At 46.3% G+C, this 20,388-nt stretch overlaps 1 protein-coding gene across 4 annotated transcripts in view; it reads right to left on the reverse strand.

Annotated features, from left to right (window-relative positions):
* Positions 1-20,388, reverse strand: part of LOC147709940 (NACHT, LRR and PYD domains-containing protein 12-like) — a 521,467-nt gene that overhangs the window by 322,652 nt on the left and 178,427 nt on the right. For all 4 annotated transcript variants that reach the window (XM_086928353.1, XM_086928352.1, XM_086928351.1 and 1 more), the window contains exons 6-7: positions 15,071-15,241; positions 11,973-12,143 (exon numbers count right to left, since the gene is read on the reverse strand). In XM_086928353.1, coding sequence (XP_086784479.1) covers positions 11,973-12,143; positions 15,071-15,241 — 342 coding nt within the window. The remainder of the gene's footprint in view (positions 1-11,972; positions 12,144-15,070; positions 15,242-20,388) is intronic.

Genomic DNA, 20,388 nt, shown 5'->3' on the forward strand with positions numbered 1-20,388 from the left:
TCACTGGTTCTACAATGTCTATCGGGCAATAAACAGTCCAATGTTAAACCTTAGGGTCTGATGATAGAACAGAAATCTCCACATCAGTTGACTTTCCCACAGAGCATCTGAAACACCAGAGACACAGCTGCGACCCCAAGACTGTCGGTGGGTGATATGATCATAACTATTGATTAAGGAGAACCATCGATGCTTACAAGATAGTACGAATATAAGACTTTATCAACCTTTTCAGACCAAGTAAAAGTAATTCCCTTATGACGTTGTTTGGTAATAGGTCTGACTATAGCTCAAACAATTGATTAATAAATCTCTTATGAATTTTAGCAACAGATACAAAGCACCATCTGACTTTTACAGAATCAGGTGTTGGCCAATGAATAATTTCTGACGCTTTCTAGTCATCTCGATGTGTCAACTGAGACTGGGACTGCTGGCCAATATTGAAATAGGTCAGTTGTGAAAGACTTTTGAAGTGAGATATTATTAGAGTCCATACAAGGAGCACAAGGCAGCAGATGCCATGCCTTTGCTGCTGCAGTGCTAAAGGCTTTGTCCCCAACACGAGTTAGACTCATTCTTTCTGGCGGTCGTTAAAAAACATGACAAAGAAGACAAAAGACTTCTGGAAGGAAGATGAATAAAGAATTTATCAGACAGGAGATATTGTACATTTGCTAATAATTCTATATACAACCACAATTGCTTCAAATAAAACACATTTTTTTATGGGGAACCAATGCAGCTGGGCTAATATCAGTGTAAGATGTACTTTTATCGGTGTGCCAGTAATTAGCACAGCAGCTGCATTTTGGTCCAGCCCTAGATGGTTAAACATGGCGGCAGGGGCTGCGATATAAATGGCATTTCAGTAATCATTCTTCTGAGTTAGGGTACCAACTATGGTTATGTGATGGACCAGCTTGATATAAGGGGGCAAAGATCATGCCATTTTTCTGACACTTAAAGCACATCTTCAGACCATGGTTTGCCAGCACTTTTAATGATAACTTGTCATCTAGCAGAACACTTAAATTTTAGGCTGGGTTTGTGGTTTAAGACACAGGCCCAAAGTCTCTGACCAGGTGTTAGAATCGGGGGTCTCCGGTTGGCACAGGTAAGCACCAGTGAAAAACAGGGACTCTCTCCTCTACGTAGGGCAAGGAAATTACCCCTTCAGAATAACCCCTGCTCACCCTATGGGTTGCGTGGTGCGAGCAGCCAAGGCTAATCTTCAGGGCGCTAAGACAGTTAAGCATTTATGACCACATACAGTAAATACAATGACCCACCACAAACGGACAGCAGTCGTAGAAGTTGTATCAAAAATACGTAGCTTCATATAAAAATACTTAGTTGCAGAATTATCACAAGACCAATATAACGTTTAGCGAATGAGGCCACCAGATTAAAATAGGCAATTGTTCTCTTTAGTGTTCTTTACCAGCAAGGTACGCTGTAGGTCGATGAACGAAGGATGACAGGGAAAACAGGACGTTGCGGACCCTGTACCTTGTGTCGAATGTCAGAGGCGTTTCAGGGGCGACCTTGTTGAGGGCGGACCCGGGACGAGGCCGACGGTTCTCCGGGGAGGTATCCGGCTCGAAGTCCCCTCGAGGTGCGAGGCGGGTGAGCGGGACGATGGAGGGTTGCGGCGATCCGGGGTCGAAGCACCTCACTGGGCGAGACGCCGTTCAGGCCTGCGGGGCGTACTACTTCTTAGTGCGCCGGGTCGTACCTGTGGATCTGGATGGGACATCGCATTCTCGGGCAGACAGGTGCAGCACGGGCCTCCGGTACCACTGTACGGAAGGCCTTTCTTGAGGTGCGGCACAAGCCTTGGTGCAAAGCGAGACAGTCGGGTACGTACGGACCGTCCGAGGCGATGAAATGCTCTCTGTGCAGAGTCCGGCGGGAGAAGATGAGAGGCGCACAATGCGCTCCGTAGCAGGCGAGGTGTCAGGAGAGTGGGCGGCCAGGCTCTGAAGCGGAGAGCGACTCAAGCTTGAGCGGGGCTCTCTGCGGCGGGGCGGCCTGGCTCCGAGCTGTCACGACCTTGGAGGGCAAAGGCACCCGAGTCACAACTCCGGCGAGGGAATAAGAACTTGAGGGCCCAACAGCAGACGGGCACAGGCAGAATAGAACCCAATGGTCCTGGGGTTCAGGTCAGGGGGCAAGCTCAGATCAAGCCCTTGGAGATAGTTTCGAGCACAATAAAGCAAAGTCCTCTTTGGTCTTTTCCTCTCCTTCCTCAGCAAGGCACCACCGCTTCTAGTTGGGCAGAGGTTCGTTGCGGAAAACTGGATCTAATTTCTTAGGAGCAGGGCTCCTACCTTTATACTCGGTTTCTTTTGTCTTGGCAGGCCAGGGGGACCTTTGCATAGCTCATCTCAGTTCATGAGCACTCTGTTTTGCAAAGTCTGGCTTTTCCTTTCAGTTGGCAGGGCAGGCCCTGCAGACGCTCCACAGGAGGTGGAGCCAGCATTGTGGAGACAAGTACAGTCCAGGAGTACTCTGTTGACGGTCTACACGGTGAAGGTCAGAGTCGTCAGCCGCGCCCCAGGAGGCGGAGCCGGCATTCAGGTGGCAGAGTACAGGCCTATCTAGAGTCAAGGGGAACTCCCCCCACCCATCCTGGTGTAATCGTCCTATTCACCACCTGTCGTCTCCCAGCCCTGTCACTCACACAACCAGACAGTAAAATACAGATACGAGCAGAAGCAGCTGAAATGGTTAGGCAAGCAAATGCTAACTTTCTAAAAGTAGCATTTGCAAACACAGGATATTAAAATAAACTTTACTAAAATAAGTATTTTATTATTCTGAGTTCAGGCATACTAAACTTGACTCTCTACCGTGCTCTCTGGGTCTGTCGGGATTATAGGGTGTAATAATTCCGGCAGCCCATTCTGGCCTACGGAGAGCAGGTAGCCTTGCAATAGTGAAGAACGAAAATGGTGGTACTTCACTATTAGGACATGCCACGCACCTGGCTTGTCCTACCTTATGCTTACAATGCACCCTGCCCGAGGGCCTACCATAGGAGTGACTCATATGAAGTAAAGGGAAGGTTTCAGGGCTGGCAAGTGTGTGGAGAAGTGTGGCTCAATGGTTAGAGGTGGAGAAGTGTGGCTCAATTGTTAGAGCGGCAGACCCTGATGCGGAGGTCTAGCCCGGGACCAGGGTTCAATTCCCCGCCTCGGTGGGTCTTGGGCTCAAAAATTCCACGGACCTGATAATTCTCGCCTCGGTGCCTATTCCAATCATGGAGTCCCACTCTGCAACTCTGGGCAATAGCTTGCTTAATCTCCACAACGGCCGCCACAATGCTAAGGATGCCTGGCCTCCACCTTGGGGGTGCCCAGGAGTGGACACCTCACAGGGAAAGACAGGATGGGTTCCACAGCGGTATTCGTACAAGCGCCTTGAGACCCTTGCGGGTGAGTAGTGCGCTATACAAGTATCAATTTACATTTTACATTTACAATTTACATTTACATCAATTTACACTTGCCCAGCTAGCATGACAGTACGAGACGCACGCAGGTTCTGCGATGGGAGACCTAGACACATCTTACGGGCTGCTTCTGTGGGTGGCACAACCAGTGCTGCAGGCCCACTAGCAGTATTTGTACTTACAAGCCCTGGCACTCCTAGTGCACGCTACTGGGGACTGACAGTAAGTCAAATGAGCCAATCATGGAAATCAATCACATATACACTTTACATTGGGAGCACTTGATCTGCCGCACTTATTGGCCATGGCGCAGTGCCCTGAGCATCGAATACCAGAAAAACATCGGAGGCACATCAGCAAAAAGAGGAAGGGAGACTCACGCCAAGGTGCCAAGTCTAACACCAGGGAATTAAAGTTGTACAAGATGACTGAAGAGAAGATAAAGTAACCTGGTCTTATCTGGATCCAATATCACGTGGTTTATGGCCATAAACAGTCAAATAACTAGTAATGGGATGTTGGTCATGAAAGCTTGGAGGAGCAGTTGTTGATGGCTTGAGGTTCAGCTGTGTATGTTTCTCCTTCTGCGTACTTGTAGAAGGAGGAATAATATTCTACAACTAACCTCGCTAATGGTAACATAGAGAAGTTAAATAGTTATGGTGAGAGTTTGGAATATTTAGAACACCATAGAAAAGGCTCCTGGCATCTGTCTTATCTGGTGAAAAGGCTACAATCTACTTTTCATCTTTAAAGAATGCAGAGAGACGTTGCAGAGCTTTACCACAGACCCCAATGTTGGACAATCAAGACAGCATGATGGTCTCATCCGTGGTAACAAAAGCAAAGGATAAATCGACTAACACCATTGCTCCAACTCCACCTTTGTCCACAATCAAGCAAAGGTAATCCACTGATGAGAGAACAACAAGCTCAGCGCTTTAACACTCATGGAATCTAGCCTGAAAATGACTTAGGATGCCACAACATTCACTCATCTGAGATCAGAGACTCTTCTCTAAGACTTTACTGAAACAAGGGAGCCAAGAAATGGGATGATAGTCCGATCATATTTCAGAGTTTAGATTTGTTTTGTTTAATAGCTGTTTCACAATCACTGTCTTCCAGCTCTGAGGTGAACCTCCCTGATCTAAGGAGGTACTAAATGTATCCAGATTTAGATGTAGGTTTGCTACCACAATCTTTCTCAACCAGTTGACTGCATACACGTCCTGAGGGGAACCTAAGGCATCAACAGAGTGGCCAACCAAGAGAAGTTGAAGATCAGTGACCAATTTAAAATGTGTGAATAATTTTAAAGGAGAAGTAGGTAACTCCAAATTCGATAAATTAACAAGTTAAATACTTTCAGGAAATCCTTTTCTGGTGGACATTCTACCTAACCATGGTTTCCTCACCTTAGATTTCTCTGACGATACCAACCTGGATCAGCAAACTTATCTTCAGCAGTGCTCCCGCACACTGCTAGGGGTGCAGTGCAGCTCTCACTGGCTTCCATACTGCCCCAGATGTGAAGCAACAGCCGGATGTAAGTGCCATACCTGTGCTGTGATGTCAGTTTCCAACCTCGCTTTTCTCATCCTCAGGAGTGCAGTGTGAATAACAGATGGTACCAGTGTATTGATTAATAACTTGGAACCTTTTTAGATGTTCAAATCTCAATTTCTATTTCAATTAGTCTTTATTCGATTATGGACAATCATAAAAGACACATATACAAACAACATTAAAAACAAGATTTGTCATAATAAAACATATAAAATACCAGAAGATAAAAACTCAATAAAATCCATTTACATATCTACCTTCAAATGCCCATAGGAAGACTTTTGCCATCAATGATTAGAAAAAGTTATGACGAAAGAGTAAAACCATATTTTAGATGTACCAAGGAATTCACAAACATATAAGCACATATTAACGTGTTTAACCCCTTCGCTGCGGGGGTTATTTTCCCGCTGTGCTGGGGGGGAGGGGGCGCGCACAGCGCTCCTGTGCTCATGACGAGCTCAGCTCGTCATGACCACACCTGTTCCCTTGGAACGCTCAGCACAGCCCTGGAATTATCCCCACATGCGAGCGTTCCACGGCTCATGACGAGCTGAGTTCGTCATGAGCACCGAAGCGTCGTGGCTCATGACGAGCTCAGCTCGTCATGAGCATGGAAAGAGTTAAGTTAGAGAATACTAAAGCACCAAAACTCCAAAACACCTATTACCGGATGGCAAATGATATTAAAAATATGCCACTTCACAGAACAAAAGAAAGGTAAGTAAGTTGTTCTTCTGATAGAAACTACTAACAGATGATTCCTTATCTTGGAATAGACACCAATGCAGGACATCGCCAGGTGGAGGGTCTGTAGAGTGGACAGACCAAAAATCTACAGATGCGAGTGGGCCGATTTCATGGAAGGGCACCTGGCCACAAGGGTGACATCTACCACTTCAGGTTGAGGATCACTTACAATCAGAAGTCGCCACTCAGTTCACCCGCATGTAGTTGGAGAGTGTGTAAATTCCTGTGGAGGACCCTGCCCTACTGCTGCGACTGAAGATCCTCACAATGGGTAGTCTGAGCGGAGGACAGATGGTCATGCACAGACATTTTGGGTATTAAATAAGTGATGAATGGGATGCTTAAATTAATCTCAGCCACTGGTAATTAGTAGGTCCACATCCTATACATCGTTATTTTGCCACCTTGCCACCTCAGTCACAGACCAGGCACTAGGTTAAACATTTGCTCTGGATCCCGCAGTGATGCCTGATGGTAACACCATGGGGTCGAATAGGATGGCGGACCGATTGCCCCTGCCGGGTTGGCGGTAGCCACCGCCGGCCCGGCGGAGGCAATCCGTCCACCATCCTCACAGAAAAGACCCCCCACAACATTAGGATGGCTGGGGGGTCCGCGGCGGATGGGAAGACCGTCTGCCACTTTTCCGCCGCGGTCGCCTTGCGACCGTGGCGGAAAAGGTCTAATATGGTGGCAGTGTCTATCAGACACCGCCAGCCATATTAGGATGTGCTTTGGGAAATGCCTTTCCGTGGTGGGAATGCCGCCAAGAAAAGGCATATGGTCTTTGCTTTGGGAGCCCGTCGCGGGCTCCCATAGTGAAAGGGGGGTAGGGGGTGCACATGGGGGGTACCTATGGTACCCCCTGCGTTTCAAAGTACAACATGGCAGGCACCGCGCGGTGCCTGTCATCTTGTGCTATGAAACACACAACATGCATTTTTGGCATTGCAGCAGACGGTGCTTTTAGCACCGCCCGCCGCATTGTTAAAAATGCGGGATGCACCCGCCACTGTGGCGGGTGCATCCTAATTCGACGCCTGGGACCTCCGCCCCTGTAGCGGACGGTCCCTTCCTACAACAGGATGGCGGACGGACTTTGTCTGTCCGCCATCCTAATTGACCGCCATGTTAGGTATTGTTGGGATGAGAATGCCCCCTAGATGGTGTACAGCCATTTTTCTCTGCTCTGAGTGTCCGACTTTGAGTATCTAGCATCCTGGCTTTTGATTTTGGCATCAGCCTCCAACTAACTTTGTGTGTAAGTAGCGGGCTAGATCTGCCCCTGCCTCTTCACATGATTGAGGTGCTGACCTGCCCTGTGACCTTGGGGGTGCACCAAGCATCCCTTCTTTTTATGCACAGTTAACTACTGTCTTGGTCATGGGCTTAGCATGTAGAATGGTGGTGACAGTGTACCATGTTTTATCAACTCATAACTATGATGAAACCTTTTTATCTGTGTCACTGGTGTGAATGCCTAGTCACCCACTGGCATAAATGTCTGCTTGTCTGTGCTAACCCAGATTCTAGTGCTAACATTCCAAATGTATGTGCCGTGTTTTTGCATATGTGGCCAGTGCGGTACATGCATTATTTACACAAGTGGGCCACAGTAATGGAGGCCTTTGGGTTCTATTTTCAAAGCCCCTTGCATGTTTATATGTGGAAGATGGAGGTGAGGTTATTTTCCCACTTAGTGCAGTGTATTCCTGACATTCCTGAAGCTGGAGGAAGGAGAACTCTACACTGGAGTGGGGACACAGGACACAAAGCTCCTCTAGAAATCCAATTAGGCTTTTAGCTTAGAGGATCTATTGATCAGTTTCCTGTAGCACTGCTATTTGGAATAAGGTGGAGTGTAACCGGTGGGTCTGCAGTTTGTTGTTTAGGGTGTGAGGTATCTTTTGTTTAAAGCCTGCCTTTTGTCTCTTCTGTGATCAGTGTTGAGTGTGGCTGTTTAGAGGTCGGGTGAAGAAAGCTCACACCGCCTTGTAACTCTGCTTTGGGTACTCCAGGATGGAGCTTGCCCTGCTGTGCAGAGCATCACTGTGCACAGAAACTATCCATGGAGAACAGCCTGGCGAGGACACCTGAAAAAAGAACTGCCTCAAACCGGTTCTGAAAGTGCAGGCAAATAATCCCCAGTCTGATTTGATTGAATAAAAGTGGGAGCAACTGACCCAATTGTTGTTCTAGTTCCAAGGAGGGAGTATTCCACAGAGTACTCTGAGGCCTGCCGTGCAGCTAGAACTGATGTATTCCTGAGGTGAAGTGACATCGCCCGAAGCCTTGCCGTGCTGGGAGAAATGGTTACTATAACCTGAAATGCCTTTTTAACCCAGGTACATAGCAGCTGCGTGTCGTCAGCATAGGCCATCACCTTAGCCCCAAGCTCCTCTACCAGATATATCAGTGGCGTAACATAAATGTTAAAGAGGAGCGCACTAAGGGAGGAACCCTGCGAAACTCCAGTGGTGACCAGCTGAGGGGAGGAAGAAAAAGGTGGGAGCCAAATCTTCTCGACCCGCTCCTCCAGAAAATACCTAAGCCAACCCCAAACCGCTCCCAATACCCCAATCTTAGCAAGCTGGGCCAAAAGGAGAGCATGGGGGACCGTGTCGAACGCCGCCGAGAGGTACAGCAAAATTAATGCTGCCCTTCCACCGGCGTCGAGGCACTCCCGAATAGCCTCCACCACCTCGACTAAAACAGTCTCAGTGCTGTGAGAGGCTGGAAACCCTGATTGTGCAGGATGCAGGAGTCCCTCAGTCTCCACATAATCTGTGAGTTGATTATTGACAACCTTCTCACAGACCTTGGCAATGGCTGGAAGGAGGGAGATGGGACGATAATTCACTGGGATAAGGGGATCCAGAGAGGGATTTTGGAGAAGAGGCAAGATCTTAGCCTGCTTCCACCCCTGAGGGACCACTGCTGTCTGAAGAGACATATTGACAATACAATTCACCACAGTATGCACACTCTCTGCCACTGCTGCCAGAAGCCTAGCCAGGTAGGAGTCCGAAGGAGAGCCGGACTTGATCCCCCTGAGGATTTTGAGAGATTCCAGGGGATCGACTGCCCTGAATGCTGGCAGAGAGCAGGTGAGGAGAGCAGATTGAACAGCCAAAGGTCCCACGCGGCAGCCATTACCAGAGGGAAATGTAGCCTGGATGGCCTGATTTTTTTTCTCTGAAGCAGCAGGAGAGCGTATTACACCAGGCGAGGGAAGATGGAGTAACACTCGCTTGGACCCGCAGTGACGTGAAATTCTGCACTATGGAGAACATTTCCTTGGCATTGTTCCTGGCAGAATCAATGCGAGCTGCAAAGAATTGCCCTTTAGCCAAGGCAATGGCCTTGTAATAGATTTTTTGCGTATCTCTGAGTTTCCTCTTGGCTATGGGGTAGTATCCACTCTGGCGCCAGGCTCGCTCCAAGATCTTGCAATCATGCTTAGCAGCTTTTAGAGTCGAGTTAAACCAGGGTTTAGACGGCGTTTCTCTAGCAGATACAACCGCCTTCGCAACCCAAGCAGTGAACCCCCGACAAACACTCCTCCAGTTCTCCTAGCAAAACAGGCCTAGAATGATCAAGAGCCTGTTTGAGTTCCAGAGGATCAATTTTCCCAAAAGCAGGCTTCTGGTAGGAACAAACATGTGTCACTGCACTAGATATCATCCAAGAGAAATAAGATATGACATGGTCAGACCAGGACACCGGGCATGGATCCCTTATGGAAATAGGGAAGTTGGAGCAGATTGGATCAAATATATGACCGGCCTGGTGAGTCGGAAGGCGGACATGCTGGGTAAGTTGAGCCATTTGAAAAATAACAAAGAACACAACGTGGAAAGAGGGTCTACAGGGGAAGATAGTTTAATAACCTAGATGCACCCTATCCCCTAATCTTTCCCTCAGCTTAGTAGGGGTCTGAGGTACCGACGGACAGAGCGGGGCCTCATTACCTGAGCGAGTGCCAGGCGAGGTGAGGCCACTCCCAAGCAAATTTTGGGAGAGGATTTTTTACAACCATGACTTCAGATCCTACCACTAAGTATTTCATCAGATGGTAGGTTAACTGTTCTTGCATTGTATTTAGTTTTCACTATTTTCTGTCACAGTTGCAGTAGTGTTGTAGTAATAGGTCCTGAAGAAAGCCATTATTGACTGAAACATGTCGACCAGTTAATTCACCAATGGATAGCAGTATTTGTTGAAACACTATCCAAACTCTGCTTTTAACCTTGTCATCATGGTGACCGCCTTAATAAAATGTGTTCTTAGGCACCATGCTAGCCAATTTTAAATATCACTCTTTTATCACTCTTCATTAGCACATTCTCTTTGAGCACTGAAACTTTTCACTACCCACAGCTCATAACACATTTGCTGCCTGGCTTTCCATCACTGACGGATCCGTTACTAGAGTTTCCCACAATACTTGTAAGTGAGGAACCTAGTGGATACCAGTCTGCATCCAAAAATCCCAGATGATGAAGTTCCGCCAATAGGTGGTCTGATGGCTTTTCTTTTCTTTTTCCTTTCCTTTCTTCTCATCCTTTGTTACATTTATCAGTTTATACACACACTTTCTCATTAGAAAACAGACACCATCCAGCCCTATCAGACCAGTAGCACCCCATTTGAAAAATATCCAGCAGGTCGATCGGCTCCATGGCGTCAGGTCGATCCAAATGAATAATAAAGTCCCCCAGGACCATATATTGCGAGGACCTTAGCGCCCTAAAGACAATGGCATCCCCACAGTTCAGGAGAAATGGGCCTGCAGGGCCAGGGGGCCTATAGATCAAAGAGGCTCCCAGGGTAAAGTGGGATAAGAAACGAATACTGAAATCAAGCACCTCACAGCCTGCCCAAGCGGAAGAATCCCCCAAGCGGAGTTCCCAGATGTCTTTATATATGATGGCCACACCGCCACCTCTCCCCCCTTGATGGTCGGCTCTAGAGATCTTATAACCTGCTGGAATGGCAAAGGAAACAATAAGGTCAGAAGAAGAATTGAGCCATGTCTCCATTAGGAACAGCATGTCTAATGAATTATCCTCCAAAAGATCATGAACATCAGCATGATGTTTCCTAAGGGACCGGGCATTGATCATAGCTGCCCTAATGTGAAGATCCTTCGCCCACAGAGCCGAAAAGCGGCCCTCGATAGCCAGGGAAGCAAGCCCCCCCAAATGGAAGCCGCAAACTGAACAGGCGGCTAATGGGGTCATCGCCACAGCAATCCAAGGAATCCAATGCTCTAAGAGTCGCTCCAAAATAGCTTCTCCTCAACTCAGCTGTATCCTCAATATAAGTGACAGAGGTGATCCTGCTGCACTCTCAATATAGGTGACAGAGGTGGACCTGCTGCTTCCTCAATATAAGTGTCAGAGGTGGTCCTGCTGCATCTTTCAGCAGCATTCCGTACCGGGCTGTGGTACCAGGTAGTTCATTCATTTGGGTTCATTCCTTCCTGTCTGACACCAATCCTGTGTAGCGATAGGGCAGGTGTGGCCAAGGCACTGAACGTTACTTGTGGATGTCCACAGGGATTATCACCCTCCCTATTCTTTCCAACAGATACTTTCACAAGTCTTGGTTGAAACCATGACTTCGCTTTCAGAGCTGAGCTGGTGACTCCCAAGCACTAGAGGTGAAGGCAGGGCAAGGATGGAGGGGAGAGGGTGGCCGAAGTCTTCTTCAATATTCAGGGATGGATGAATAGAAGCTGGTTGAGTTGTATTCATTCTTTCTGACACTCATTTTATCACTCATCAAATGGTAACCTTTCATTACACTGTGAGGGTTGTTTTTTCACCCTCCTGCCTGTTCAACCATGCTCTAATTATTCTAAATTTCCATTTGTGTTTTGTTTTACTGTTTACTCTGTTTTTCATCCAGTGTGAATGTTGCTTATTTTTATTCCCTCCGTGTGTCTACCATAAGTCATCTTTATGTGAATTCTAGCTCTTCCTATAAACGGGTGATGAATACAGTCTTTTTAAAATCTGCATCCTTTTGGGGACATTCTTTTACTCTCTTGACTCGGGGTGCTGATACTGCCTCAAACCCGCCTGTAAGACAAACATATGGAGGAGAGATTCTGTACTCATATTCAATAAATATTGAGAAAACATTTAAACTGCAGATGAGAAAAATAAATAAACCCCACCCTGATCCTTACGTGTTCTTCTGCAGCCGGGTGTCGGGGTGCTTCAGGGCATCACAGAGCAGGGATGTACCAGCGTCACCCAGTGCATTTCCTCTCAAGTCCAGGTCCAGCAAAGAGCGGTTGGAGCGAAGGGCGGCGACCAGAGCTGCACAAGAAGCACCGGTTATCTCACAGTGACTGAGGCTAAGAAGGTGCGAGAAAGGGATTTGTTACTCCAAGCTTTAAAAACAAGATAAAAATAACCAGAACAGCAGATGTCATGGCCCAGTACTCTCTGATCTGAGGTGCACAAGAAACACTTTAACCCTCCCACTGTCACCTGGTTTCAGTCCTGATGTTGTTGCAACGCAGTGTATACAAATGAAGGTATTGGATCCTACAGCTCACCAGCCCGGATCTCAACAATTGATAAACAGAACAAGGTGGCTGATCAGGATTATTTCAGGACCCACACAGCCCATATGTACTGCGTGGCCAACAGTTTTATATTACAAAATAATTTATTTTCATTTGTAATCAAATTTCATTAGTTCATCCAAAAATGACATCAAAGGAAAAATTCTGTCAAGACAGTCAGTTCAAAAACATACAATTGTGTTTACAATATATACAAGTGTACAGACATTTACGGTGAATACTCAAAATTTCACAACACCAAAAAGAAACTTAATACAAAATAGTTATATTCCCAACCAATTGCAACATAAACAACATTTACACGAAGCACAGTATTTACACATGGGAAGGAACCCATAAATTTGTGACCTAACAATGGAGGGTTCCCTCTTCACTGACAGCAATAAATTCTGGCGTCATGATGAACACACCAACTGTAAAACCAAATATACTGTGTACGCCATTCAATGTCCCTGCAAAAAGCTGTACATTGGCAAGACCACGCAGGAGGTGCGCCATAGAATAATCCAACACCGCTCCAGAATAAACAATAAGAACATAACGGCACCACTGGTCTCTCATTTTCTACAACACAAACACTCCGCAAATGATATGAGATGGACTGTGCTTGCAGTCATCAGAGGTGGCAGCGGGGACCCAGACGCACGCCTTTCGCAAAAAGAGGCGTACCTTATCTTGAAATTCGATACATCTAACTCTGGCCTCAATGAAATGTCTGAACTTGCAAATTTATGATCCTGGCCCCTACGAAATGTCTGAACTTGGAAACTACACTTTCCTTGCCTTGTCGAGCTGAGCTGTGTAGGAGCCGTGCTGCTTCCTTGCTTTCTTGTAAATTGTGCCTCTTTCCCACAATTGTACACCCACTATGGCTTTTCTTTTTCACTACTGTCATTTTCTATTAATTAGTAATGGTGGTGCCAGGCTATCTGTGATTCAACAACAATCATGAAGACAATGTTCAAATTTTGTGTATAAATGTGGCGCTTTGACTTCTGACTAGCAGCGGTGGTGTCAGATTATTTTCGAAATTATGAATGTTGAAAATATTGCTCGATCTATGGGTAACACCGTTGCACAAAACAACATCCTGTGGTGGGGTAAACAATCATGGGGCTCGTAGACACTGTCCGATTTATGTAAACAAACGATGTGCTTCTCAGTAAGCAAAAAAACCCACTGTGGCCAAAAACTTCCTTCACTCCGCTCTATGGAACCACAAGTACCAGCAGCCCCAGGACTAGTAGTATGTCCTTTCTTGATTTTAATGCTCCGAATTCCACTGCTTTTAAGAAGTACCGGCACGGGCCCGCGTTTGGTACATTGTTTACGGGCGCGGCATTGGAAAGGAATCCTTCCTTCTCCGGCACAAGTAAGTTTCTCTCCCCGTTGCCCTGAGCCATTTGCTTTTGGTGACTACACGATAACTCTTCTAGCCGTTAACGTGTATGTTTCCCTTTTCCACAGCGGTATGCGGTAGAACAATACCCGCCTCATTTCCCGGACTTGTCTCGTGGAACAGTCGTCCCCCTGTAATGGTAATCGCGTGCAGGTAGGAGACGTGTTTGTAATCACTGCACGAACCCGCGGTTGCATGTTTTGTTTGCCACGAGTCCATTGCTCACCACAGTGTTCTCTCTCTCCCCCTTTGCCACATTTAGTTGACACAAGAAAAAGTATGTGAGCCGCCCATTCAATCGATCGCGCACCGATATGCGGGCGCCCTGATTTATGACACCTCTTCAACTCACTACAGGTACGACACAGGTTCAATCCCCTACAACCTGTTCGTTGTGTCTGTGTCTGCACGCCGTTTGTGAACTTACTAGTCCTGACTGCCTCCGTTTTTGCTTTTTCAGAATACTTCCTTTGATTTGCAGTCCACCTCCACTCCTGCAGCCTTTATGCTCGTTGTGCAGGTAAATTGCTGTCACCACTTTGTGCAGAGATAGAGAGGGCTCTTACAGTGTGACAATATAAGTTTGACACCATCCCTTAATTCTTTTTACAGATAAGCTCTTACCCAGTCCCTGTCCTGAGGAGAACCTACAATATCTACGGTTCGAAACGCGTTGACCCCCAGCCTGTGACAAGAAAGAAGGGTGCAGCTAGGGACTAACTAATACCACTTCGGTGGGCCCTTGCTGGCAATCTTATAAACATTCCATCACAGGTGTTGTGAGATAGGCAGGCAACCTGTATTCCACCTTTAGCTCCGCCTGTCCACTGGTATTCTAGTTAAAGGACTGGTTCCTTCCCATGTGTAAATACTGTGCTTCGTGTAAATGTTGTTTATGTTGCAATTGGTTTGGAATATAACTATTTTGTATTAAGTTTCTTTTTGGTGTTGTGAAATTTTGAGTATTCACCGTAAATGTCTGTACACTTGTATATATTGTAAACACAATTGTATGTTTTTGAACTGACTGTCTTGACAGAATTTTTCCTTTGATGTCATTTTTGGATGAACTAATGAAATTTGATTACAAATGAAAATAAATTCTTTTGTAATATAAAACTGTTGGCCACGCAGTACATATGGGCTGTGTGGGTCCTGATTTTTCATAAAATAATCCTGATCAGCCACCTTGTTCTGTTTATCAGTTGTTGGAACATAGGGCAGCACTCACTCCTAGTTTTACACTGAAATGCTTGGTACATACAGAAAAGCCCTCCACCCCTCAGCTCCTTACCAGATCTTCTGCAGCCGGGAGTCTGGTTCCTTCAGGGCGTCACAGATCAGGGACACACCAGCGTCACCTAGGTTATTGCCACCCAAGTCCAGTTCCAGCAAGGAGCGGTTGGAGCGAAGGATAGCGGCCAGAGCTGCACAGGAAGCACTGGTTAGCCCACAGCCCCTGAGGCTAAGAAGGTGCGATAAAGAGAAGGTGACAGAATTAAAACATTAACAATTCTAATGATTTATTATTCAAATTATTAAAACCAGGGTATAAATAACCTGAACAGCAGCTGTCATGGCCCAGTACTCTCTGATCTGAGATGCACAAGAAACACTTTAACTCCTCCCACTGTCACCTGGCTGGTCAGTCAGGGGCTCTCAAACATTCTCCTTTAGTAGTTAGAAAAGTAGGTGAATGAGGGCCATTGCAAAGAGATCCTCTTTGTTACACAGCCGGGTACAGTACGCATCCTTGGTGTATACATACTGGATCACAGAGGGTAGCCCACCCAGAGACAGTGAAACATAATGGAGCAAAGTACCCACAATAAAAAACAAGAACTGAAGGGCATCACTACATGAACTTCCTTGAATGTAGTTGTGAACTCAGTGCTCTTACACATGCATGACTTATCTCTTTCCTACTCCTAAAAGGGTCCTTTCCAATTCCAAAGATGGGCGATGCTTCCTTGCTGTACCTGGCCTTGCAGAGAGTCATCCTCATGGAGTCGGTTCATGGAGCCGACTCCAGCACTGCAAACACTGCTGAATATTCAGACTCGGAAGAGGAAGGCAAAGCCTGCCAGTAACTTCTTTACCCGAAATTAGTTGCCTGCTCATGTTTTCCCTGGGGGGTTTGTTCTGTGTCCCCCATTACAATCCTCTTGGGTCTCCCCATGAAGTGCAGAGATGAGGAGTTGAGGGGACAGCACCAGGGCATGGTGAGCCATGGAGAGAAACCCCCACTGCTGATGACAACATAAGGATTGTTATTCTTACTGTTAATGCCAGATTGATTCTTATTCTATACACGTGTCTGTGGCCCTAGGGTGGTGAAGGGTCTCTAAGGAGAAAGGAGCTTATGTTTTCACATTTGTGTGATTATTTGACCGCGGACCAGGTCACCCCCTGTGTTCTAGAACAAGATTTGATTTGATTGGATTTCATTTATATATTTGTAAAGCACGACGAATTCCCATGGGCATCTTGGCACTGGAAAACAGTAGATTGCAAGGTACTGGTGGGAATCCAGGAAGATTAGTTGTTAAAGAGGCAGGTTTTTAATGCCTTTCTGACGGCCAGAGTTATGGACTGCTTTTGATGGAAATGGGAAGCTCGTTCCAGATCTTAACTGTCACTAACAGCAAACCTCTGCCACCCCAGCAGGTCTTCTTCAATTTAGGTGTCTGCAAAAATTTTGTATGGGCTGACCTCAGGCTTCTGGCCGGTTCATACCATTTCAGGTGCGTCCTCAGAAAGTACGGCCCTAGACCCTGTAAAGCTTTGTAGGCCAGACATTGAGATTTAAACTCAATCCTTTTTTTCATCGGGATCCAATGAAGGGCTCTTAACCCCTTGGCCGCGGGGGTCATTCCCCTGCTGTGCTGGGGGGCGGTGCGGTACGCATAGCGCCCCCGTGCTCGTGACGAGCTCAGCTCATCATGAGCCACGGTGGCCGTGTGCTCCTGACGAGCTGAGGTCATCATGAGCATGGAAGGGGTTAAACCATGAGAGACTGACTTAAACCTAGGAATGTCTCGTACCAATCTGGCTGTAGCATTCTGCAAACACTGTAGTCTTAGTAGATGCTGGGATTGAATTCCCATGTATAGTGCATTCCCATAGTCCAATCTCGAAAGTGCCAATGCTGTGACCAGAGTTTTAATTGCATTAGGAGAATGAATGGGCGCATTTTACTAATCATTTTTAGAATAAAACAGAAGGCGGAGGAGAGCTTGTTAATCTGATTACTAAATGTTAGTTTGTCATCAAAGATGACTCCAAGGTTTATGACACAGGGCGCTGGGGTAGGGCAGTCTCCCAAATTGGCAGGCCACCACCTGGGCGAACAAAAGGTTGTGTCGGCGACCAGCAGCAAGACCTCGGTCTTTCCACCATTCCATTTCAAGCAGTTAGACTACATCCATTGGTTGACCTGTGACATACAGCTCTTAAACCGGTCGGCGATTTCCTCCACGTTGCTGCTTGAAAGTGACACCACCAACTGTGTGTCGTCTGCGTAAGAGATGACTGAAAACCCAAACTGCTGTATAATCAAGGCAAGAGGTGCCACATATACATTAAATATCGCAGGGCTCAGAGACGAACCTTGAGGCACCCCACAAGACAGTATGAAAGGCTTGGATGAGAAGGCTCCCAATCCGATGGAGAAGGTTCTGTCCGAAAGATAGGACAATAACAGGGAGAGGGCAGAATCTCGGATCCCCAACTCTGCTAGTCTACCGGCCAGAATTTCATGGTTCACTGTGTCAAAGGCTGCTGATAGGTCTAACAAAATTAAGGCAGCCTTGCCCCTTGACTCCAGTATTGTCATGAGTTCTGCTGCTGCCATAACCAACGCTGCCTCCGTTCCATGTCCTTCCCGGAACCCACAATGTGAGAGGTCCAAAAGGGCCCTTGAGGAAATATGTGCTGTAAGTTCTGCATTGAGAAGTTTCTCAAGTACTTTTGCGGGGAAAGGGATCCTAGAAACAGGACGATAGCTTCTGGGGTCCTTTTGATCAAGATTAGATTTTTTTTAAAAGAGGAAGAAGTGAAGCTATCTTCCAAGAGTCTGGAAAGATGCCTGCCTGAATTATCTTATTGAACAACAAACTTAGGGATTTGCTTAATATTTCCAGAAACACATGAAATACGTTTGGTGGGCGGGGGTCTGTTGGGGCTCCTAATTTAGAAGTTTTTACCACCTGAGTGATTTGTTCTAGTGTGGGGTAGGAAAAGGAGAAAACTAGAATGGTGGGCTTGGGATTGAAAGCTTTCGGAGCAATCTTAGAAACTAAGCTAACACTGTCTCTAGAGGAATTATACACAGTCTCAACGTGACTGACCCAGTAGATTGCAAAATTTGGCACTACTTTCTGTCTGAGCCATTATTGGTATTTTAGCTAAGTTCTTAGCTATGGAAAATAGCTCCCTGCAGGAATACCCTGCCTCACGGATCTTTGTCGTAAAGTATTTACAATTTTCCTCGACAATCATTTTCTTGTAGGCTGCCAAAGCTCGTGAATACTTGGCTTTCTCCACCAGACCATACTTTACTCTAAATTTTCTTTCTAGCCTCCTACATACTTGTTTTTGTGCTCTAAGATTAAGCGAGAACCATGGTTAAGAAGGACTTTTACGGCGAGAAAGGCAACTCTTTGTGCGGGCTAGTGTATCCACTGCTGATAGAATCCTAAAGGATAACCTATGGCCAGAGGTGTTAATATCTGCTGAAAGGTTTGTGGTGGTGCTTGACAGTAAAGATTGAAGGGTCGATATTGGCCCAGTGACGACGGGTAACCGAGACATATGTATTTACGACTGTCGAGGAATTCTGGTCTGCATTTAAAGTAAACAATATCGCTTTATGGTCTAACCAAGGAAAAAGGATCACTTCTAATACTTTAAACAACAAGTTTGAAGTGAAAATCCCATTTAGGGTATGTCCAGCAGCATGAGTGTTGTGCCTGACGATTTGCGTTAATGAGAAATTGGCCATTGAGTCAACTAATAAGACTGTGTCATAATCGGCCAACTTTTCTAGTTCAGAATTAAAATCTCCGAGTATCATGAAATCAGATGCCTCTAAGCTGTCTTAGAGGAAGGTGCTGATAGTATTCAAGAAAGAAGTCTGTGCTCCTGGTGGCCTATGTAGGAGAAGGGCTTTCAGTGTTTAATCGTTATTCAATGAGATCTGGAATGTAAAGGTTTCAACAGTCTTCTCTAAGGATGATAGCTAATCCATCCCCCCTGTTTCTTAGCTCTATCTGCTCTGATGATAGTATATCCCACTGGTAGTGCTAATGCCAGATCACGATCTGACGATTCATCCGCCCAAGTTTCTGTAATGAAGGCTAGGTCTGGGTTGTGTACACTTATCAATTCAGCAACCTCTGTAATATGTTTCAGCCCAGACCATGTGTTGATCAACATAGCCTGAAAGGTTTTGCATACTTTTTTGTGTGCTGGTTTTTTGTATGGGTGCAAGAGCCTTAACTTTGCAGAAACTCATCTGTAAATTATAATGCAGGCACTGATTGGGCTCCTTTTGAAAATCAATTTGTGGGCATCTAGTGTTACTAAAGTTTGTATTCAGCCCAAGTATTTCCTCCCTTGTGTAGGCGATAAACTTTGTTTCAAAGGGAAAATGAACAGGGGTTCTGGCTCTAGGCGCGGTCAAGGTGCGGAAAAGCACGAATTGGCTTGCCTTTGGCATGCTCGCGGCGTGTGTGCGCTTCATCATCGTGCTTTACAGAGTGTGCGACGGCGAAGACAAGCCCGCACACTGCCCGGAAGTGTCTGATCAGCCCGGAAGTAAGAAAAAAAAAGTCAAAAGCCTAGAGAGACGCCCTCCGCACAAATGGCACTTGCCGCGACGGACCGGGTTGAAAATAGAAGAAGAAGAAGCAGGGATGTCAGTCAGCCCAGGAAGAGGGAAACGACCAAGCTCCTGATAACGGCCCAACTCCCAATAGCGGTGCGAGGCGAGGTGAGCAATGTACAGTGTGAAGTGGTGTAAGATTGTTTTAAAACACAAATTATATAAAATGCAGGTAAAACAATGGCCCGTCAAAGATTTAATGCCACATTGACCATTAATGTTCTGGCTTTGTTGATGGAGCACATTTCACCACTGGCCTTCTCTCCACTCTTCCTATGGCAGAGACAGCCTCTCTGATATCAATGCCTCTTATCTATCCACTACCCTTCGCTTCTCATTTCTCTCCCAACCCCTTAACCTTTTCACTGGTTCTGCCCTAATTACATACACCTCTCCATTTCCATCCTCTTAAAGCCTTTTATCTTCTCTCGCTGATTCTGCCACTCTTACACCAATCTCTGACTTCCAGGCTCTGCTCCTATTCTCAACGCTTCACAACTGGTAATATCTTCTTGCAGATTCTGCCTCTCTTATATCCGTCTCTCTCTTAGCTTAGTCTTTCTCTTCCTGGTTCTGTCTCTCTTATATCCGTATCTCTCTTAGCTTTGTCTCTTCTCTTCCTGGTTGTGCCTCTCGTGTATCCGTCTACCTCTTACCTTCCTCACTTCTCTTCCTGGTTCTGCCTCTCTTGTATCCGTCTCTCTCTTACCTTCCTTGTTTCTTTTCCT

Source organism: Lissotriton vulgaris, chromosome 6 (assembly GCF_964263255.1).
Source record: "Lissotriton vulgaris chromosome 6, aLisVul1.2, whole genome shotgun sequence".
Classification (NCBI taxonomy): Eukaryota; Metazoa; Chordata; class Amphibia; order Caudata; family Salamandridae; genus Lissotriton; species Lissotriton vulgaris.